This window comes from Saccopteryx leptura, chromosome 3, assembly GCF_036850995.1.
Source record: "Saccopteryx leptura isolate mSacLep1 chromosome 3, mSacLep1_pri_phased_curated, whole genome shotgun sequence".
Lineage (NCBI taxonomy): Eukaryota > Metazoa > Chordata > Mammalia > Chiroptera > Emballonuridae > Saccopteryx > Saccopteryx leptura.
The window spans coordinates 5,621,312-5,644,058 of record NC_089505.1 but is presented as its reverse complement, the minus strand read 5'-3'; the positions used below and the strand labels follow the sequence as shown (position 1 = coordinate 5,644,058).

At 60.5% G+C, this 22,747-nt stretch overlaps 1 protein-coding gene across 17 annotated transcripts in view; it reads right to left on the bottom strand.

Moving 5' to 3' along the window:
• Positions 1-22,747, bottom strand: part of AFDN (afadin, adherens junction formation factor) — a 150,382-nt gene that overhangs the window by 3,474 nt on the left and 124,161 nt on the right. For 7 of the 17 annotated variants that reach the window (XM_066372832.1, XM_066372837.1, XM_066372841.1 and 4 more), the window contains 10 exons: positions 21,587-21,652; positions 21,390-21,463; positions 20,859-20,977; positions 19,087-19,281; positions 18,398-18,489; positions 17,883-18,074; positions 14,752-15,738; positions 12,650-12,685; positions 7,357-7,491; positions 4,345-4,618 (listed from right to left, as the gene is read on the bottom strand). In XM_066372832.1, the coding sequence (XP_066228929.1) occupies positions 4,345-4,618; positions 7,357-7,491; positions 12,650-12,685; positions 14,752-15,738; positions 17,883-18,074; positions 18,398-18,489; positions 19,087-19,281; positions 20,859-20,977; positions 21,390-21,463; positions 21,587-21,652 (2,170 nt within the window). The remainder of the gene's footprint in view (positions 1-4,344; positions 4,619-7,356; positions 7,492-12,649; positions 12,686-14,751; positions 15,739-17,882; positions 18,075-18,397; positions 18,490-19,086; positions 19,282-20,858; positions 20,978-21,389; positions 21,464-21,586; positions 21,653-22,747) is intronic. The other 10 variants (XM_066372838.1, XM_066372846.1, XM_066372839.1 and 7 more) reach the window with 4 other exon arrangements.

The following is a 22,747-nucleotide window of genomic DNA, read 5'->3' as shown; positions in this document are numbered from 1 at the left end:
AGAATGGCTTCCAATTTAACTCTCAATTATTTCTCATTTTGTTTTTAAAAAGGTTTTATCTTTTGAGCTTTGTCTTAAGAATGGTACTTGTTTCTTCCACTGGTAAAAATCAATTTTTCGAAATTTTCAGTTAATCAGAACATCGAATAGTTTTAGCCAATTCACGTGGATGCTGCCTGCATCACTGTTCTCAGCCCCAGTGGAAGAAACAGGCCCAGCGCCAACCGCACGTCCCCAGAGCTCACAACAGGGCCGCTGACGGGCGCGGGCGAGTGGGGGACAGGGGACAGGGGGCAGGGGACAGGGCTGCACCTGGCCCCGCCTGCGCCTGAGGGCGGAGCCCGCCCTGCGGGTCTCGGGTGTGGCAGAGACGGCACAGCAGTGAGGGCCAGCGTCCGCTCTGTCCCCAGCCGCGTGTCATCTGTGTCACAGCGTCTACACAGTAGCGAGACCAGCCGCCGTTGGCTGTGACGAGGCTGCTGGCTCTCACTGCAAACAGGAGCACTGTCCCGTCAGTAGTCCTCAAGATGCTGCGTTCCAGGCACTCACCACAGAAACTCGACAGAAAGATTAGACTTGGCTTCTGAGTGACTCAGCCTAGATATTATGTACTGGACCTTCCACACGGACGGACGCTGACTCGGGTGGACAGGCCCCAGCAAAACCACGCGTGACGGGGCAGTCACGGTCAGTGGTGCGCCTCCTCACCCTCTCGGGGGGCTGCTGAGCCCGCGCCCCGCCCCACGGAGCCCAGAAGACCTGCACTCACAGAGAGCAGAGCTGGGCGGAGCCCCGGGAGCGTCGGACGTCTGAGTCCGTATCTCTCAGTGCCGGCTCCACAGGGGTCACTGAGTACGGCCTGCGGCAGCCTGAGGCCCTGGCACAGGCCGGCGTCCCCTGGGACGGAATCCCAAGGCCGTGTGTGCCGGTCTGGCCAGCAGCCCCGTGGAGCGTGGGGAAGGGAAGGTGACAGGCTGGCCTGCTCTGTGGACAGGACTGTGGGTGACAGAGTGGGGGAGCCTGCGGGGACCTGGCAGGGGCAGCTGGCACTCTGCAGCACCCTCAGCTCAGCAAGTGCGGCAGCTGCTCGGGGTCCCTGCTGCACCACCACGGGGCACGCGGCCCAGCACACGACGCCCTCCCTACATGCAACCATGGAAACCTAGCAGGCACCGCAACACGGTGAGCGAGCGGAGACTTCTCTCCAGACCGGAATGTGGGCAAGGGCACCAAACGCAGCAGCGACTGGCAGAGGCGGAGCGGAGCCCGGACCTACGGGACTTCGCAGCTGAGGAGGGGGAGAGGGCCGACTGCGCTGGGCAGCGGGGCCAGAGGGTCCGTCACTGGGCGGCCAGAGCAGCTCTGCCCCCGGACAGCGGCCAGAGGGTCGTCACTGGGCGGCCAGAGCAGCTCTGCCCCCGGACAGCGGCCAGAGGGTCGTCACTGGGACGGCCAGAGCAGCTCTGCCCCCGGACAGCGGCCAGAGGGTCGTCACTGGGACGGTCAGAGCAGCTCTGCCCCCGGACAGCGGCCAGAGGGTCGTCACTGGGCGGCCAGAGCAGCTCTGCCCCCGGGGAGCGGCCAGAGGGTCCGTCACTGGGCGGCCAGAGCCGCTCTGCCCCCGGGGAGCGGCCAGAGGGTCCGTCACTGGGCGGCCAGAGCCGCTCTGCCCCCGGACAGCGACCAGAGGGTCGTCACTGGGACGGCCAGAGCAGCTCTGCCCCCGGACAGCGGCCAGAGGGTCGTCACTGGGACGGCCAGAGCAGCTCTGCCCCCGGACAGCGGCCAGAGGGTCGTCACTGGGACGGCCAGAGCAGCTCTGCCCCCGGGGAGCGGCCAGAGGGTCCGTCACTGGGACGGTCAGAGCAGCTCTGCCCCCGGGCAGCGGCCAGAGGGTCGTCACTGGGACGGCCAGAGCAGTTCTGCCCTGGGCAGCGGCCAGAGGGTCCGTCACTGGGACGGCCAGAGCAGTTCTGCCCTGGGCAGCGGCCAGAGGGTCCGTCACTGGGACGGCCAGAGCAGTTCTGCCCTGGGCAGCGGCCAGAGGGTCGTCACTGGGACGGTCAGAGCAGCTCTGCCCCCGGGGAGCGGCCAGAGGGTCCGTCACTGGGACGGCCAGAGCAGCTCTGCCCCCGGACAGCGGCCAGAGGGTCGTCACTGGGACGGCCAGAGCAGTTCTGCCCTGGGCAGCGGCCAGAGGGTCGTCACTGGGACGGCCAGAGCCGCTCTGCCCCGGGCAGCGGCCAGAGGGTCGTCACTGGGACGGTCAGAGCCGCTCTGCCCCGGGCAGCAGCCAGAGGGTCCGTCACTGGGACGGCCAGAGCCGCTCTGCCCCGGGCAGCGGCCAGAGGGTCGTCACTGGGACGGTCAGAGCAGCTCTGCCCCGGGCAGCGGCCAGAGGGTCCGTCACTGGGCGGCCAGAGCAGCTCTGCCCCCGGGGAGCGGCCAGAGGGTCCGTCACTGGGCGGCCAGAGCCGCTCTGCCCCCGGGGAGCGGCCAGAGGGTCCGTCACTGGGCGGCCAGAGCCGCTCTGCCCCCGGACAGCGGCCAGAGGGTCGTCACTGGGACGGCCAGAGCAGCTCTGCCCCCGGACAGCGGCCAGAGGGTCGTCACTGGGACGGCCAGAGCAGCTCTGCCCCCGGACAGCGGCCAGAGGGTCGTCACTGGGACGGCCAGAGCAGCTCTGCCCCCGGGGAGCGGCCAGAGGGTCCGTCACTGGGACGGTCAGAGCAGCTCTGCCCCCGGGCAGCGGCCAGAGGGTCGTCACTGGGACGGCCAGAGCAGTTCTGCCCTGGGCAGCGGCCAGAGGGTCCGTCACTGGGACGGTCAGAGCCGCTCTGCCCCGGGCAGCAGCCAGAGGGTCCGTCACTGGGACGGCCAGAGCCGCTCTGCCCCGGGCAGCGGCCAGAGGGTCGTCACTGGGACGGTCAGAGCAGCTCTGCCCCGGGCAGCGGCCAGAGGGTCCGTCACTGGGACGGCCAGAGCCGCTCTGCCCCGGGCAGCGGCCAGAGGGTCGTCACTGGGACGGTCAGAGCAGCTCTGCCCCGGGCAGCGGCCAGAGGGTCCGTCACTGGGACGGCCAGAGCCGCTCTGCCCCGGGCAGCGGCCAGAGGGTCCGTCACTGGGACGGCCAGAGCAGCTCTGCCCCCGGACAGCGGCCAGAGGGTCGTCACTGGGCGGCCAGAGCCGCTCTGCCCCCGGGCAGCGGCCAGAGGGTCGTCACTGGGACGGTCAGAGCAGCTCTGCCCCGGGCAGCGGCCAGAGGGTCCGTCACTGGGACGGCCAGAGCCGCTCTGCCCCGGGCAGCGGCCAGAGGGTCCGTCACTGGGACGGCCAGAGCAGCTCTGCCCCCGGACAGCGGCCAGAGGGTCGTCACTGGGCGGCCAGAGCCGCTCTGCCCCCGGGGAGCGGCCAGAGGGTCGTCACTGGGACGGTCAGAGCAGCTCTGCCCCGGGCAGCGGCCAGAGGGTCGTCACTGGGACGGCCAGAGCAGCTCTGCCCCCGGGGAGCGGCCAGAGGGTCCGTCACTGGGACGGTCAGAGCAGCTCTGCCCCCGGGCAGCGGCCAGAGGGTCGTCACTGGGACGGCCAGAGCAGTTCTGCCCTGGGCAGCGGCCAGAGGGTCCGTCACTGGGACGGCCAGAGCAGTTCTGCCCTGGGCAGCGGCCAGAGGGTCGTCACTGGGACGGTCAGAGCAGCTCTGCCCCCGGGGAGCGGCCAGAGGGTCCGTCACTGGGACGGCCAGAGCAGCTCTGCCCCCGGACAGCGGCCAGAGGGTCGTCACTGGGACGGCCAGAGCAGTTCTGCCCTGGGCAGCGGCCAGAGGGTCGTCACTGGGACGGCCAGAGCCGCTCTGCCCCGGGCAGCGGCCAGAGGGTCGTCACTGGGACGGTCAGAGCCGCTCTGCCCCGGGCAGCGGCCAGAGGGTCCGTCGCTGGGACGGTCAGAGCAGCTCTGCCCCCGGGGAGTGGGAGCTGCACACGCGGCCCAGGACGGAGCCCGATCAGACTCCCACGCGAGGTGGCCGCGACGGGCCCACTCCAGTGGAGGTGTGCGGACAGATGCCCAGGTCCAGTCAGGAGGGCAGGAGGGCTGGCTGGCAGCCCCACTCTGGACCTCTGCCTCTGGAGTGGCTGAGATGGTAGAAGCTGGCTGGTTTTGGAGGGGTGGCGGTTGGCCTGCTATGTGGACAGTACTGGGCACTGGCCGGGCTGGCTGGAATGAGGTGGAGAGAAAGATGCCATGGGACGCCGGGCGCAGCGGCTGGGGGGGGGGTGGCGCGGCTTAGGGGCGGCAGGAGGAAGGTGCCCGCGGGTCGTCCTCGCCCCGGGGAAGGGGTCCTGACCTGCTGGGTCGCAGTCCTCCTCCTCCTCCTCCTCGGTGTATGCGACCAGCTTGGCGGTGTACAGGGAGTCGGGGGACAGGGCCTGCGCCTGCAGGTAGGAGGCGGTGCGCTGCGGTGGGGGCGGCGGGGCCGGGGCGGGGGGCTCGTAGCCCCGGGGCAGCGGCGGCCGGCCCAGACCCGGCTCCTCGGGCTCCAGCAGCCGACGGTCGGCCTCCTCGTGCAGGCGGCGGCGCTCGGCCTCCAGGCGGCTGTAGTAGCCCTCCTCCTGTCGCCGCTGCGGGGGGAACGGACAAGAGCAAGAGGTCAGGCAAGGTCGGCGGGGCCCGGCGACCCCCGGCCTCGCAGGGCAGGAGAGTACGGCCTGCCCGCCGTCCCAGCACACAGACAACGGACAGGACAGTCGGAGTGCAGGGCCACTGGACAGACACGCAGACCCCCCGAAGCAGGCGTCTCGACACTCACGATGGAACACACTGTCATGGGACACGTGACAGAAAACTGCTGGAAGCACAGATGATCGACTCCCGGGAGCTTTCGGGCTCCCCACTTCCAAACGGTCCGTCCCGGACCCAGCAGACGTGACCCCTGTCCCCTCTCCTCCGTGTCTGTCAGGACGTTAACTCACCTGTGGCTGCTGAGCTCAAGGACAAAACCAAGCCCACACCAGGGTCCCCGGCCGCCCGCAGCGGGCCCGCCCCAGCCGAGCGCACGGCGACTGCAGAGGAGTGGTCCTTCCTCGACAAGGAGGACGAGATTAAGCCACCTGGTTTATTTCCAGTTAATCAGAGGGCGATTAACAGAACACCATCAACTGCAGAGACATTGCTCGTTTTCCCAAAGCAACCATCAGCAAACAGGCTTCCCCGAGTCTGACCCACAGTTCACGTCTTCGCCCCCCCGACAGTGAGGAGGCCCACAGACGGGACACAGACGCACGTCTTCTGATACACATCTGCGAAAGCCCCACTGGACAGTGTTAAATTATCTGAACATTAGGAAAGATTAACAGCACAATTTTGTTATTAAAGATTGACAGAAGTTTTAGAACACAAGAGAAAAGGCAGGAAGGAAGGAAGGAAGGGGATGAGGTCACACAGAATCAGTGGCCTTCGGAAGAACGACGTCCACACTACAGAATGGAGCTCATCGTAGTTCATGTTCACTCAACCGAGGAGACTAACGTCGGGACCTTGCTGGTGTCAGAATGAAGGTTTCAGTCCCCATCTGACGGTGTGTGCCTGTGCTTTCTCCCTGCTGCTCTAGACAGACAGACAGACACACACACACACACACAGCAAGTGGACACACAACGGACGGTGCCTCCCCTGCTGAGGGAGAGAGCTGCCTGTCCGGTCGTGGCCGGGGCCATCTCCCACACTGCCTCTCGCTCTGTGCTGGGCACCTGAAGGGAAAACTCGTCTTGTTTTCTGTGCAAAGCAGGTGTCCTCCTGGGCGTGGACTGAGACCGGGGAGCCCGGCACCCCCGCACAGCTGCTGGGGGTCGGAGCCCCAGCCGAGAACAGTGCAGGCCGCCCGTCCGTCTGGGGAGCAGCACAGCACCTCCACTAGGAGATCTGATCACTGGACCTGAGAAGGCTTTGTCTCCCCCTCGTTTTCTGTACAAAGCAACCCCACTGCTTCACTTCTGGACACTCTGTACAGAAGAGCAGGAGGGTGCTCAGCTCTCTGTACCCTGACCGTCCATCCCAGAGGCAGGTGCTGGCAGAGGCTCGCTGCCACGGCACAAGGGGGGCCCGCAGGTAGGGAAGGAGGAGCCCTGCCCTCTGCACACGGGCACTGGCCCCAGGTGTGGCCACACTGGAGCGCGGGGCATGCGCAGGGGCACAGCCTCGCACTCTGGCAGCTGCGTGGGCAGGGCTGGTGGGCACACCCTCCAGCCACCAAGGGCAGAGCACCAAACAGCACACAGAGCAGACCTCCAGGGGCTCGAGTTCTGAGTCTGATTTCCTTCGGAAGACCATCAGCTGTGACGTCATCAACCCCGTGGAGGACGCCAGGGCGCCTCGCCCGGGAAGAGAACGTCAGCGCTGCAGACAGCAGGGGACAGGGGACGGGGACAGGGACAGGGGACAGGGACAGGCTCTCAGGGCGGGGTCTAGGGGACGCACACAGGTCTGTGTCCTCACAGGCACTCCACGCACATGCGTCACACCACTGCTGTCCCTCCTATTTTCCGACTGTTACGCATCTTACGAGGCTGGGCCACTGTAACAGCTCCCACAGGTCCTTCCCCGGGGGCGGGGGGTGCTCTGTGAACACAGTTCACTGGATACCAAAGACGAAACTTTTAATAAAAGCTAGACTTCTCCCCATCAGGAGCTGTGGCTCGCGCGTGCCGCCTTCACAGAAGGGAAGTGACAGAGGAGGGCGGCCTGTCCCTCGGCCCGTGCCGGGCCGTGCTGGGCACAGGGTCGCACGGCTCCGTTCCCAGAACAGGCCAAATGCGTCCTCATGTTGAAAATCAGTCAAAGGAGGACTTGAATAAGAAAACCCACATACGGAAACAAGTAGTAACTCAGAACATCTACCTGGTTACACACTAGGTTAAATTTTCCTTGTTTCGTGGTTTTTTGATAAGCCATATGCATCTTTACCGTCAGCTAGAACAGAGTAACTTCAGCAAATAGTCTCTTTGAAACACTTAGCGCGTTTCTTGCCAACTGTCTGCCACGTTCCTGCTGAGTCTCAGGCTCAGGATCGAACTCCACAGAAACCAACCATCGTCCCTCCAGGGAGAGCTGGACGGTGTCCAGGAAGGACAGAGCGGGTGGCACCGGGCAGAGGCTCGGGCCGACCCGGCTGAGAGCAGGAGTCAGAGAGACACGCGGACAGTTCAGGAGAGAGGTAGGTGGGCCGGGCCAGGGCAGAGGCCGGGGGTCTGGCCCCGCCGCCCCGCACACCGTGAGGACACGGCGCCGTGAGGACACGGCCGCGCAGGCTCGCCCGCACGGGAGAACACGCCAGCGCCCGGCGCCCCTAGAGGACCATAACCTTTTCTTCTGCGTCCCGCTTGCCGCGCTCCTCCTCCTGCCGCAGCCGCCGCCCCTCCTGCCGGGCGCGCTCCTCCGCCTCCCGCTGGCGCATCTCCTCCAGCTGCTGCTGCCGCCGCCGCTCTTCATCCTGCAACTGACACAGAGCGCCCTCAGCCCCCGCCACACGGCCGCGGCGTGCAGGGACACGGACACGGACACGCACACGCTCAGCACAGACACCGGGCTCGCAGCGGCCGCACACGCAGGCTCCACGCGGGCCGCGGGCCGCCGCCACCACGCGCGGGGCTCACACAGTCACACGAGCAAGCGGGATTCTTTTACGAGAACAGACTCAAGTTGACCGGCTGTACGTGGACTCAGACACAGACAACAGACACCTGAGCCCTGGAACTACGACTCCCTCACCCAGCCTCTTCCACGTGCGTCTCCGTCCCCCTCGGTGAGGAGAGGAGCCTGCAGTCCTGTGGCAGGGCGGACTCCCCTCGGGGCGGCACAGGGCCACCTGCGCACGGGGACCAGGTTTCTAGCACTTCCTGTCCCCCCTGGCCCTCTGCCCCAGCTCCCTCGGGGCCCATCACGTACCCAGAAACCCCGGCTCCGCGCAGGGGCGCTTCTAGCCGAGCCACAGTCAGACCTGGAAGTGTGGGCGATGCCCGAGCGCCCTCCTGCTACAAGCCTGCCCGATGCCTCCCCAGCCTGCACCGTCCCGAGGAAGCCGCCGCCCGCCTCCCGACACAGGGCGCCCGGTTTCCAGGTGACGGCTCGTCACAAGCTCTGCTGCAGGTCTAAAGCCCACCACCCACCAGTCACCTAGCACCTTCCCTTCACTCACATCATTCCATCACCCAATGCTTAGGGCACCTTACGAGGCCAGGACAATCCTCGTCTTGTTTGGGTTTCAGCTCCTCTCACCTCCTGGCCACACTTCTCTCTGTGCTGACTGCAGGCGGAAGATGCCTTTTCTACAAAGGAACCCGGGACTAAAAGCAGCGAGCAGAGCGAGCCCTCTGTCGTCTCGACACAACACGGCCCCTTCTGTTGTGAGAGCACGTCTGACTTGCGCTCCACAGCTCTGGGCCACCCGGCTCCTTCCCGTCCACACACAACAGCAACACACACCTCAGAAGAAAGGAAGCTCCTCTCTCAGCAGACACGTCACCATCCCTCCCTCGACCGTGATCGAGGCACAAGCCCAGGAGGCTGGCAGGCGCTCTGTCGTGGACCAGAGGCTGTGGGTGAAGAACTGAAGGGGTCACGAGGAGGACGGGGCCGCACGCCCGCTCCCTGGGCGACACAGTTGTAACGTCACCCAGAGCTCCTGCAGGAGGGACCCAGGCCCTCCCTGGACTCCTCCAGTCGTCAGCACCACTGATGAGAACAGCACCAAACAGACCACAAGGTAACAAACTAAAACAGCAACTGGTGAGAAGACACGCTGGGCAGGAGGGCCCTCGGGGGGGTGGACTGCAGACAGCAGAGGCCCCCCCGGCCTGTCACAGGCCAAGCCACGAGGCTCTCTCTCTGGACCTCATTAAAAACAAGTCTGAGCAAGAAAAACCGTCTAGACGGACACAGCCAATTAGTTCTTCTAAACAGGAGCATGACATTAGGAGGTCAGAACTGTGGTCCAGCTCCTCACGGTACAAAACACTATCCAACGAATCTATAAACAGGTATTTCTCCTTAAAAACTTTCATCTGCTCAGTCTCCTCCTGGGCTCTGGTCACTGGTCACTATTTGAAAGTAGGCGAATGACCACGGCCATTCGAGGCCACTTCTTCCTTCTACCTGGTGAGAGGTTCCACACAGGACTCTCGTTTTCAAGACCAAGACTTCTTTCTTTCCTGAAATATATGCTGCTTTACTAAAACACACACAAACAAGAAAACAAAACAAACCAAAAACCCACTACGAGAAGAAAAGAAGTAATCTCTGAGCTTCCTGTAAACAACAGCCATCGACGTCCTGTGGTAACAGCTCACCCAGACACAACAGTCCACCCAGAACCACATGCAGAACCAATCGGGACGGCCCGACTGCACCTGTCCCAAACCAGGAACACGCTGTCACTTCAGAACCCAGTCTGTGGGCCGACCCAGAGCGAGGGGAGCAGGCAGCGCCCCTCTAAGTAACAGGCATTTTCAGGTAAAAAAGCACGTGGAGACTTGAGATCTGTGTTTACAGTCTCGTAGGGCAGAAGTGCATCAACCTGCAGCTTTAACTTAACTTCACTTCCTGACGTTTTCACTGGAAAGACAGCCAAGGCCGTAAGACGCAGCACCCCTAAGAAACCTTGCTCTGCCGGCCTTCTGCAATGCACCGCCATTAAGAGCACTCACCCCAGAAAAGTCTAAGGCCCCCGAGTGAAGAAAGCACCGATTGGGCCGGGAGCCCCGCCCTGGGCTCACTCCCAGGCAAGGACGGCCCTCCTGCGGGAGCTGCTCTCGCGAGGGCCGGGTGTGCGTGATGCAGAACGCCCCCACCACACAGCGCTCAGCACATCGGAGCCCCTCGGGGCAGAGGACTTCCCGAGGAGAGAGGGCCCCTCACCACGGCTCTCCTGGCAGGAGGCTCTTGAGCAGCAAGAGCACACGGGTGAGCTCAGAACCCGCTGGGCTGAGCCAGCCTCCCTCTGTGGGGGGTACCCCAACACTGGGCTGGCCCTGCGGTCCGCCCACATCACGGGTCATCAGGAGCATCTGTGCAGTTCTCTGGCACCTAAGCCACACTGTCAGCAGGGAGAAGGGCTGCCAGCAGGTGAGGCTCCCGGTGGTCACCTCCTGCCCCACAGGGGCTCCAGAGCAGGGCCTGGGGCCCGGGGACGCGAGGCGTGGACAGAACCCAGCACCTCGGGGGCCACGGGAAGAGCTGGGACATTTCTCTCAGCGGCAGGGGCGCCACCGCGGCTCTGTGGACCTCGCGACGGGGCGGGTTTTCCGGTCTCACTGTGGCTGCATGTCGACAAGGGAGAGGAGCAGCGGAGGACACAGGCTGTGGACAGTGCTGGGGACAGTGCTGGGGAGGTCGCAGCCACCCCGGCGGGGGATGTGGTGCAGACTGGGCGTGGGACCACTAGGGTCTGAGGAAGCAGAGAGCGGAAGGCTCCGTGGTGAAGCCGTGGCTGTGGTCACTAAGGTGGCTCTGGCTGGATGGAGCCACTGCGACCAGAGGCTGGAGGAGGGGCAGACGGGGTGGGAGGGAGGGTTTGCTCTGAGCACGCAGAAATCTGAGGGCCCTGGAGACTCGGGTGGGAGGGGGAGCAGACGGGGTGGTAGGGAGGGGTTTGCTCTGAGCACGCGGAAATCCCGACGAGGGCCCTGGAGACTCGGGTGGGAGGGGGAGCAGACGGGGTGGGGAGGGAGGGTTTGCTCTGAGCACGCGGAAATCCCGACGAGGGCTCTGGAAACTCAGGTGGGAGGGAGGGAGGGGTTTGCTCTGAGCACGCAGAAATCTGAGGGCCCTGGAGACTCGGGTGGGAGGGGGAGCAGACGGGGTGGGAGGGAGGGTTTGCTCTGAGCACGCAGAAATCCGAGGGCCCTGGAGACTCGGGTGGGAGGGAGGGAGGGGTTTGCTCTGAGCACGCAGAAATCCGAGGGCCCTGGAGACTCGGGTGGGAGGGGTCTGCACTGGGGCCGTGAAGAGGGTGCCTGCGTCAGTCCCGGTCTTGAGCCTAGAGACAGCAGCGCAGCAGAGGGGAGACGGGGGCGGGGCGGACACTGGCCCGGGCAGCCCTCCGGCCTCGCTGAACCCCCGTGCCCCCAGAAACACCTGCCTCCTCAATGCCACTCACAACAGAAACCCTACAACGCCTAAGAAAGCTTCCCTTAAAGCCCACACGAGGTCGTGTGCCCACTCGGTGGTCACGCGTCTGCCACTATCCCTCTCATCTTAAGGGGATGAACGCCTAACAGAGGCAGGTGTCAGGATGCCCTGCCAACTCCGACACAGTGAGAACTGCACAGAGAATGAGTGTTGATAATACTCATGTCTTCCGGGGAAACAGACCACAGAATGCTCAGAGCAGCGTGGTTAAAGCCAATATTAATAATTATCTGTTAAAGAAAAACTCAGCCGTTTACACTCAGCGATGGAACCCTCAGCTCAGCTGACTGTCCTCAGACCGCACTCGTGGTCTGCCCACCAGCTCCGGAGCGGCGGCCTCGTGTCAGCACCTGGCACGCGGCGAATGCCGAGAACCTCACACAGACGCCGCTCTAAGTGACACTCCAACTACCTCCGACACGTCCATCTTCATTCACAAAGGAGGCAGAAGAATGTATATTTTTTATATTTGTCTCGTAAAAGAAAAATATGTAAAGCTCAGAAATTATGCCTTTCGGTCATCAAAGAGGAAAGTTTATCTTTGCAGTGATAACAGCACCATGCTATCTACTTAAAAACTTTTTAAAAATTTACTTATTGACTTTAGAGAAAGGAGAGAGAGACATCGACCTGTCCCTGTCTGTGCCCTGACCGGGGACGGAACCGGCACTCCTGCACTTGGGTACGGCTCTGACCAAGCTAGCCATCTGGCCCGGACTACCCATTTAACTTCTTAAAAAAGGTAGGCTGTTACTTGGTGAAAATGCCATTAACGTCACACTTGAATTCTGCATTTTTTTTTAAGTGTCTGATACTGGCCTATCAATTAAAAGGCAACTAACAAAGGTTAAGTTCAAGTTAACGTAACTGTATCCGTTAGACTATAATTGTCTGGCAGAGGACACAGAGGGGGTAGTTAACACAACGGGCACTAAGTGACCAACCAAAGGGTCTCAATACTGACACTAAAACCCACTGAACCCACAACAGAACACGACCTCAAGAATTCTGGGGCAGACCGCAAACCGGTCCAGTCACTGACGTCCACACGGCACCACGGGGGCGAGCCCAGTCTGCTGACCGGAGCCTCCCTCACCCTGGCAAACGTCACCATCAACTCACCTGAGGCTCTAATAGCTGAATACCTAAACCTATTTCTAATGGTTCTCGGGTGGGTTACTCTGCAAATTTCTTTCATTTGCTCACATATTTATGACTAAAAAGAATACACAGAATCAATTTTATGGCTAAAACTGAGAAAAGGTCAAAACCATATAAAAAAAAAAGCACTTGAAATCAAAGGAGAAAAGCAAAGAAAAACGGAACACAAAGGCAGTCAAAGGCATGCTCTCGAGGCGCGGACGCCAGACTGGGTCTGGGCCTGCGGCTGCCGCTACGGAAACACACACCACCACGGGGAAGAAACTCAGGACAGGGGGACGTAGCAAAGGGCAGAAACAAGAACATACCAAATCTAGAACAGAGATTGCTGGCAGAGCAGTCTGCTGCAGGGACAGCGGAGGAAAAAGAGAAAGGAAGTGTGAACACAGTGAGCTTCGACCTGCCTTCCGCTGCCAGCAAGTCTGCGGCTCACGCTTCCCGCCTCGGGGGGCCCGGGGGGCAGGGCGGGGCTGCAGGCTGACTTCTGGGGTTCAGGGTTAGGTGCTGAGTTCGTGACTGAGATACACATTAACTAGAAAAGTGCAAGTTTCCCTCCGCTCTCTCACCTGGAGACTAAGATATTAATTACCATGTAATCAACAGTAAATGCACAATGCTTTTAACTACATTATCGTAAGAACTTTCTGAGTGTCACCGCTCTCACTGAGGGACTTATAACTGAGGGTCTGTAATAAAAACGGTCTCCAGAGAAATCACTAACGAAACCACAGCCCAGCGCAGCGGCCTCTCCGTCGGCGTCTGGGACGTCGGCTCAGACGGTCAGCACTGGTCTGCGCTCAGAGCTGGAGCTGCCGCGAAGGCAAGGCCGTCCTTTCCCCGAGGTCTGGGGGTGACACAGGCCACAGGCACGCTCCACTTCCTCAGTGACCCGCCTGCAGCAGGTCCCCGGCGACGGGCAGGCCCGGAGGGAACCGCACTGCGTGCTTCTGTGCCACGGAGGCCCGAGCGCCCGTGCTCGACGCCACACGGTCTGATCAAACAGCCGATCTTGCCAATCCAACAAGACGGACGGCAAACAGCTGTTCTGAAGGACCTTTCCTACTGGCAACTTGTCAACTAGCAATGTAATAAGTTAACATTTAAACCTTCTTCTTAGAAATGTGTTTCAAAGCAATTCCACCTAAATTTTGGGCAAAGTTTTACATAAACTTGGCTGAGGACATGTATGGAAGAAGAGTATGAACATGGGGCATTTCTGGAGTGATTCCAGAGACAGCTCGACAGGGACCCCGCTGGCCCTGTGGGCGCTCTGGGACCCCGCTCGCTGGCCCTGTGACCGCTCAGGGACCCCGCTCGCTGGCCCTGTGACCGCTCAGGTACCCCGCTCGCTGGCCCTGTGACCGCTCAGGGACCCCGCTCGCTGGCCCTGTGGGCGCTCAGGGACCCCGCTGGCCCTGTGGGCGCTCTGGGACCCCGCTCGCTGGCCCTGTGGGCACTCAGGGACCCCGCTGGCCCTGTGGGCGCTCAGGGACCCCGCTCGCTGGCCCTGTGGGCGCTCAGGGACCCCGCTGGCCCTGTGTGCGCTCCACCGCGAGGCAAGGCAGAGGTGGCATGCTACCCCAGTGGAGAGGGTAGGTCCTCCAGTGTAGACAGCGGCAAACAAAAGCTGGAATTAGAAACAAAATCCAAAATACAAAAAGGACATGCTCTTGGCTGTCTTTTCTCAGAATACTGTATTGTATATATTTTTTAATTACTAAAGCTCATTAACCATAAAATGGTTAACAGCATTCTCTGCAAATTAATACTGATAAATGCCTGTCAACAGTTCTCTTGAGAGGCTAACAAAAACCTCAAATTTGGCATTTTAACTATCTATTGTCTTTCAACTAATAAAATTTTTACTTTTTCTTTTATTTGACACAAAAGAACCAGAAGTTACGGGTATAATCTGGAGAGAGTCAACCCCTAAGTGCTCAGTGCCCTCTGCTACCACTGACACGTCCCTGCAGCACCAACACTCCCTTCAGTGACCTGCTGCCTGGCATGACCTGTTCCTGGGACGGCCTGACGACCTGACGCTGAGGCTCTGGACAGGGTCCTCACTGCCCCGCGCCCGCCACAGCAGGTCTGGCCGGCAGCAGCCCGCCTATCGGCTCCGCAGCAGGGCCCAGCAGGGAAGCCGGGGTCTGCGGGGCCCACGAAGCCCAGGACAGGCCCTACCTGTCTGCTTAAGAAACACTCTGCCTGCCCTGACCACGACCCCCACTGGCCACGAGCGCGTCTCCCTGACTGAACTCGGGAAGGACACACAGGTTTGCTAACTGAACCGTAAAGGTCCGTCCGGACCGCTGTCCACGTGTCCGGCCGTGTCCGGCTCGCTGCTAGGGGCCTTGCGGGGTCGCCCACATCACGGTGCCCCCGCCCGGCCGCGCCCGCGCCCCTTTACCCTGGCTCTGCGCTCGGCCTCCAGCCGCTGCATGAGCAGCATGGTGTCCACGTCGTCGTCCTCCTCCTCCTCGTCGTCCTCGTCCTTCTGCTGCGACTCCTGCAGCCGCTTCTGGAACTGCCACTCCAGCATGAGCTTGCGCAGCCGGTCGCTCTCCTCCGCGCTGCGCTCGGCCTTGCCCTGCAGCTCCTGGATCTCGCGGCTCAGCATGTCCACGATGTGCATCTGCTGCTGCTTCTCCAGCTTCTCCCGGGCGTCGCGCTTCCAGGGGTCGGGCGACAGGCTGTCCCCGGAGAGCCCCTCCTTGCTGACGGTGACATACTGCAGGTCCCTGCGCTCGATGGTGCGGGGCTGCTGCTGGGGCTGCAGCTCCCGGATGACCGTGTCCGGGGCCCTGGGCAGCGCGGTCGGCTTCTCGGGCCTGGCGGGCGGCGCGAGGGACGCGGGGGGCGTGGGGTTCAGCGCCTGCGCGCGCATCTGGCCCAGCTTGCGCTCCTGCTCCCGCCGCTTGCGCTCGCGCTCCTCCTCCAGCCGCGCCTTCTCCTTCTCGTACCAGCGCTGGTGCTCCTCGCGCTTCCTGCGCTCGGCGGCCGCGCCCGCGGTGGGCAGCCCCGGCTGGTTGCCCGGCGGGGGCGGCAGGGGCAGGTCGGCCGGAGTGCCGTCCAAGTCGCTGGCGTAGTGCGCGGGGGGCGGCGGCGGGGGCGGCGGGGGCAGGTCCACGCGGCCGGGAGGCAGCACCGGCACCGGCTGCACTGCGGCCGGCGTCTTCCAGCGCCCGGGGCCGCTCTTCGTCAGCGTGGATGCAGGAGTGCCCGGTTTGGACGCGTGGTCCAGGTGCTCTTGGCTGGACATGCTGGAGCCCAGCAAGGAGCCCTGACTCATCCACAGGTCGCTGTCCACCTTGCGGTCCATCAGCGCCTCCAGTCGGTGGCGCTCCAGGTGATAAGCCCTGTCCTCCCGAAGTTCCTCCTGGGAACGGGTGACACGCTGGAAAAAGAGAGGAAAACCATCACGTTTCAGCCACTCACCAGCAGAAATCCCGGAAATTCCTAAGCGTGTTATTCCAGGGAGAAAGGTCCCCGGAAGAGCAGGGGCGCAGAGCAGTGGCCAACCCCGTGGGACTGCGCTTAAGAACAGTGTGCCCGGGGACCTGCACCTGCGGAGGGACAGCCCTGCGGCCACAGCACCGCAGGAACCAGTGCGCAGGCCGCCCCGGCCCCGGCCCCGCCCCCTCCGCGGCTGCAGGCCCCGCCCCCGGCCCCGCCCCCTCCTCCGCCTCCTCCGCCTCCTCCTCCTCTACCCCCTCCCTGCGCCTGGCTCCACTGGGGTCCCAGCCACTCTCTGACTTTGAAAGGATAAATCTATCTACCCAACTATATGAACAGCAACAAAAGTTACAGCCCTGTAGTAAAATTCTAATTATGACTAAGAGTTATTATCAAGTCCCCACACGTGATCTGTCCATGGCTGTGTGAAGTCCACTACGGGCAGCCCCGAGAGCCGAGGAGGACGGTGCAGGAAGCCGCAGGCTCCCAGGGCAGCGCCGCCTGTCTCAGGACGTTCTGCACAGCGGTGCACACCCGCTGGACATAGAATCTGTGCGCGTCAGGGTCAGTAACAAAACCCCTCTTCTCAGAGGCCTGGTCTGATGTCTGGAAAATAGCGTCTAAAGTAGTTTAACCCAATAGAAACGATTCACTATGATGTCTGAATCAAACATTCTTCCCACCCTGTTAGTGAACAGAAATTGAAGATGCAAGTGTGGAAAATTAACTTTTCCTTTCCTTAAAAAACACACCAACAAAATGAAATACGAACTGTTTCTTGAAAAACCAGAAAAATAAAATATCACTTGAACACAAGCCTGACAGAGACGTGGACACCGACTGTCGCTGCAGCTTCACTGGGCACACAGACACGCAGTACCCAGAAGAGCAGGCACTTCTAAGTGGCACATTTCAGGGGCCCCACCTCAGACACATGTGCGGGTCCCCTCTGTGGCTCTACCAAGTGACCCCGAGTCACACTGGCTCCCTGAAGTTGGCCTTCTAGCCCCTGGTGCTTACTCCCCTGACCTGCACCCCCCACCCCCCCACGAAGTCCACCATCACCATTAGTCGTTTCCGTATCTACCCGAGCGACCTCTGGCCTTTGACACCCTGGGCTCCCAGTCTGACCCCTGCTGCGAGGCAGAGCAGCCAGCAGGTGTAAGTGTGAAACGCAGGGCGCCACCAAGCCCTGTCCACAGCAGGTGAAGGTGTGGGACCACTTCCAGTCACCTGCTCCCAAGGGAGAACAAGACAGGCTGGAGGGCACAGGGCACAGGGCTCAGGGCACAGGGCTCAGGGCTCAGGGCACAGGGCTCAGGGCACAGGGCACAGGGCTCAGGGCACAGGGCTCAGGGCACAGGGCTCAGGGCACAGGGCACAGGGCTCAGGGCACAGGGCTCAGGGCACAGGGCACAGGGCTCAGGGCACAGGGCACAGGGCTCTGTCCCGTTAAAGAGAAGTGTGGAGAAGACCTCATCTCACAGCCAGCGCCCGGCTGCCCGGGCTGGAGGGTCGAGAGGACCGCCTTCTAGGTGTGCCGACAGGACGGACCCTCAGACGCTGGGCTCTCCGTCACCGTCCTCACACTGCCTCCTGTTTCCTCACCCTCCTGGGCTCAGCCCACACCTCCCAGCTCGGAAGCACCGCTGACCACGGAACCCACAGTGACCACCTGGAATTCTCTGCCCAGCACATGCTTGCTGCATGGCCAGACCACACCTGCTTTTAAGCAAACACTGAATTTTTCCCCCAGCACCTCACAATGCACGTTATCTTTCTGAAAAGAGCAACACATCTGATAACTTCCTCTGACCAGGTCTACCGACTAGGATTGGACCCCAGCTCCTCAGCCCGGGCGTCAAGCTCGCCCACACTCCTCAGTCATGTCCCGTGGGAGTGCAGGGTTGGCCACAGCTGGACCCAGTGCCCCAGCAGCACCAACAACACTGCATACTGTGCACGGCTCGTCCCGGGCAGGGACACCGCGCAGTGAGAGTCGTGCTGCCCAGGCAGCCCCTGGCACACACGGCCCTCACCCCAGGAGCAGCGCCGAGGCCCACCCTCTGGGACGGGAGCCCTCACCTGCAGGGTGGCACCGGGGTGACCACTGTCCACATGCACGTGCACCTCCTCCTCGTACGCCGGCCACTGGCTGTGAGCAGGGGCCGGAGCCGCCCGGTCCTGGGACTTGGAGGCGGGGAACGTGAAGTACTCCCTGGTGTATGTCTGCGTGGGGATGGGGTAGGCCTCGGGGCGAGGTGGGGGGCTCTGCTCCTGCAAATGTGCATAAGGAAGAGAAGTGAGCTCTTCACAACGTGCTCAGAGGACTCTTAACTTCCAAGGGTCTCTGTCACAATATAATATTACTTATTTTGAAAACCATGTCAGAAGTTAAGTGTGTGATCCTATGTAATGAAAACACATGAGCTCCCCGCCCCCCGCCCCCCGCGAGCAAAAACGTGGACACACGCAGCCCTCAGAGCTGTTGGCAGGGCAGTCTGTGGACACACGCAGCCCTCAGAGCTGTCGGCAGGGCAGTCTGTGGACTACTCCGGGGAAGCTAAGGGGAGAGCGTGGACGCTGGTGCAGGCTCGGACCTCGGCACACAGGTTCCCTGTGGAGACGGACGTGATCCTCACAGCTGCTCCAGGGGCGTGGGCAGTCTTCCCTCCAGGACTCGGGGGCTGGTCTGGCGGGAAGACGGACAGAAATGTGCATCAGGTAAACCAGCGGCTACGTCGCCGGAGCTCCCTGGGGCAGTCAGAAGTGAGCACCAGGCGCCCGTGGGGCTCCTCACGCCCTCCCTTCTCCTGTGTGGCTGAGCCCAGAGCCAGGAGGTCCCCGAGAACAGGGCCGGCAGCCTGTCTCCTACGCTCCGCTAACCTGTACGTGCTCCAAATTCATACACTGTTCCTTTTTCTTGTTACCCTCTGAAAGTGTAGAAACCATCTGTGTCCTGGCGGGTAGGGGCAGTGTGCCAGCCCCGCGGGGACAGTGCCCGGGCACCTGCCACAAGCAGCCCCACGCAGAGGGCTCCCCCAGCGTCCTCTCCTGACTCGAGAACACCCCCCCCCCAACACGCCAGTCAGCCGTGTGTGCAGCAGTAGCTGCGTGTCGGCAACAACCACGGAGCACCGCCTGCCCCCTAGTGGCTGGGCACCGACAGGGGAGCCTGCCCTCAGGCCAGGGCGGGAGGGGCCCCGGGGCTCCCTTACTCGCCACGTTGGGGCTGGACCAGGGCGGCCTGCTCTCGGGCCAGGGCGGGAGGACCCCGGGGCTCCCTTACTCGCCACGTTGGGGCTGGACCGGTGGTCGGCTCGGTTCTTCAGCAGTCTGTCATCGCCCGGAGACTTCCGTGGCTCCCTGTGTTCCACCCACGGCAGCTGAGGGCTCTCGGGCGACCCGTTCTGAGCTGAGTTATTGTAGAGCTCAAAGCCTTCGCTCTTCGGCCGGGGCTTGCCGGAGCCGCGACGGTCGGCCACTGAAACCAGAGCGCGGGCAGGAAGGGTCATTCCAGGCTGGGCTTCACACCCCCCACTTATTTTTAAAGGAGACACGATCCTACAAACATTTAAAACTGCTAAGTAAAACTTGCTTTTAGCAAAGTAGTAGGTGATTTTTATATAAGCATAAAATGTTACTAGGGAATAAAGCATTTAACTAGCATTACTGGGAAAAGGGACTTTTTCAAAGCTTATTTGCTCATAAAGTTACCTGTTTCAAGTAATAAAACTAGAGTAACACAACCTGTTTTAAAGTAACTCTTTAAAAAAAACAAAAATATATACACTTCCCTCCCTCACTCTTTAAACACATGAATTCTTGTAGCCGCCTTGACAGGACCCCCGGCTCCTACCTTTTACTCCTGTTGGCTTCCTGCCTGGTGACTCGGTTTACTATCTTCTAAAATCCCCTCTGATTTCTAACACTACCTAGTCTGCTTCTTTGAAATGACTACAAACCTCGAAATCAGACAACCAAAATGTTAAGTCTTATGCTATGAAGAAAGAAGACACCCTGGCCAGACAGCCCAATTGGTTAGAACATCGTCCCCAAGCACAGAGGCTGCTGGTTTGATCCCCGGTCGAGGCACACACAGGAACAGCTCGACATGTCTCTCTCCCCCACCTCTGTTCCTCTCTCTCTAAAATCCTTCAATAAAGAAATATTTTACAGTACAAAATACGCTGAGTCCAGGCATCGAGTACACTGGTGATTTTTAAGGCACCCTCTTCCCGTTCCAGGAGAAGGGCAGGCCCAGGCCCCTGGGCACTTCTGTTCTCGTTTCCGTTACCAGGAGGTCTGTGCTCTGAGTCCTGGGCTGTGAAGTCCCCAGAGTCTGAACTCTGAACAAGAGCTTTACCAAGGCCATACTCGGTGGGCACGCAGTTAGCCAAGTGGGTTAGGAAGAGTGAGATGTAAAATACAGAATGACTGAAAACATACTGTGACTCACACTTTTCCCCCGTGGCTTCTGAACTAACTTCTTTAAAGAGTCCTACATTAATATCGATTTTTATTCTGAGATTTTTGATGTAGCTACAAAACCTTGGTTCTGACCAACATATTACTTTATTCAAATAACTGAGCTTGTCTACACCTAACGAGATAATCACATCCTACCTCAGCAGCCCCAGGACTACAGTTACTACTCATCTGCACAGAGGTTCCTCTGGTAGAAAATTCTACCTGTTCCCTGAAGACCACACGCTGTGTGTACCTATCGAAACAGCCGTCTGGCCCCTGCGGCTGGAGCTCCGCCCTGTGCCTGCGGGAGGTTCCAGCAGGAGGCCAGGCTGTGGGGGCGAGGCTCCCTGGCTCTTGGGGACAGATAACCTAAGGAATTAACCACTGTGGCTCAAAGGTCCACGTCCGAATCCTGGCTCCAGCAACTGGCGTCCTCAGTGTCCTCCTCTGCGGAGCTGGGACTCTGACCATGAACACCTGCTCTCTGCAGGTGTGTTAACACTACAGGCGCCCGACCTTAAGTGCCGGGCACCCCCGTGGGAGGGCCACAGGCACGGGCGCCGACGTGCTCGCGCTCTCCACAGTCCTTACGTCTTTGCATCATCGGGGACGGCTGGTTGAGCAGGGTGGCAAGACCGTGATAGATGGCTCCTTGCTTCGCAACTTCCAGTGTCACCACGGAGCTCGTCCTTGTCATGAGCTCTGCTGCCCTGAGAACACAGGATGACAGGCGTAGGAAAGAGGGAGCACCCTGTCGCCCTGCTCCCGCGGGGCCTGTCCCGACTGCTGCGAGGGGCGTGCCGACCCGCAGACAGACGGCCCGCTGTCCACTCCCTTCCTCTGTGTGACCCCACACTCCCCTGTTGTCACAGGAGGAACAGGGACTTCAGGAAGTGTGAAGAACATGTTTTTAGACTTCAGAGAAACCGCTCCTGACTGCAGTACATTTACATTGTGCGAACAAACGGAGTGCCATGGACACTAAGAGGTCCACACTTGAACAGGTGAGAAGTTAAGGACACAGCCTTTTAACATTACTTTTCATCTTCCGATTCCGAAACGCAACGTGATGCATCCCTACAAGTGTTCACTTAGTATCAGGCGTAAGCAAACAAACCCTACCTTTCCTGAGAGAGTCCTACCAGACTCCGTCCGTCCACGCTGAGGAGCTGGTCCCCGGCAGCCAGCCGGCCGTCCTGTGCGGGGACAGGGGACAGGGAACGAGGACGGTCAGTCTGCTTCCAGCACCCGGTATGCAACGTCCACAACTACCGAGACCAGCCCTTATCCCGTCACCCGTCTGAGCACGTTATACTGACCACGTCGGCCGCGCCTCCTCTGACCACAGACTTCACGTAGATTCCCAGCTTATCCTGGCCGGCACCCTGGGGAGCAAGCGCAGGGACACGGCGTTGGGGACACAGGAGCAAACAACACCGTGCAGTAAAATAAAAGTAAAACACGTACACTGAAGACCATCATAAAATCCTGGGTCTTGTTTCTATGTGAAAATTAGATACATCAACACCATGTTTATAAAATAAACATTCCATTTGGTAAACGTAAAGAAACTTACAGGAACTGAACCTATGTTTCCAAATTCAGAAAAATTACTCCTGAAAAGTCAGTCAGTTATTAATAAACCAATGATAAGACAGACCAAATCCTACACTAGTTTCAGACGGGTTATGAACAGCCACAGGTGAGTGAAAACCACTCCCGTGATACATATTAATCACTCTAATACAAATGCAATTAATTACAGGGGTTTTGCATTCCAGTACTTACCTGAAACCCTCTACACCCTTAGTTTAAAATGTAAAACAAGAAACAATTTCTGCAGCAAACAGAAAAAGGGTCTCAGGTGGAGGAAGATTATGCAGAAAACGCTCTGCACTGGCCTCTCTGAGGGGCAGGTGCTGCAGATGACCACGCGGCCCCAGGCCCGGCCACACGGACCACGTGAGCCCCACGGGGCGTTCCCTGGCAGAGCAGAGGAACCGCAGGGGGACAGACGCAGGAATGCACACAGCCGTCTCCCAGAATGACGGGGCTCTGCTGGGACATCACAGCTGTAACCCACGAGTCAAACTGGACTGACTGCTTGCTGGAGCCCGAAGGAAGCAATCTTATGCGCAAAACCTCCTGTGGGTATTTGCGGCCAATATTCTACAACTGGATATACGTTATGTTTGTTAGGTCACAGCCACTCCAACAGTTGTGAAGTGTTGTTTCACAAAAGCAGAAATGTAGAAAGGTGTCACAGAAAGTTCAAGGACAGAGATTTTAACAAGTGACGTAACTGAAACTGTTTCTACAATGCTCCTGCTACAGCATTCCCGCTGAAAGCCCCGCCCCCCTCCCCTTCAGTGCCAGTGCGGAGTGGACAGGCGTCTGCCCAGCGAGCAGGTCGGCAGGGCCGAGGGCACACCCTGCTCGCCCCCAGGGAAGATCCAGCACACAGTGTGTGACTGTTTTGT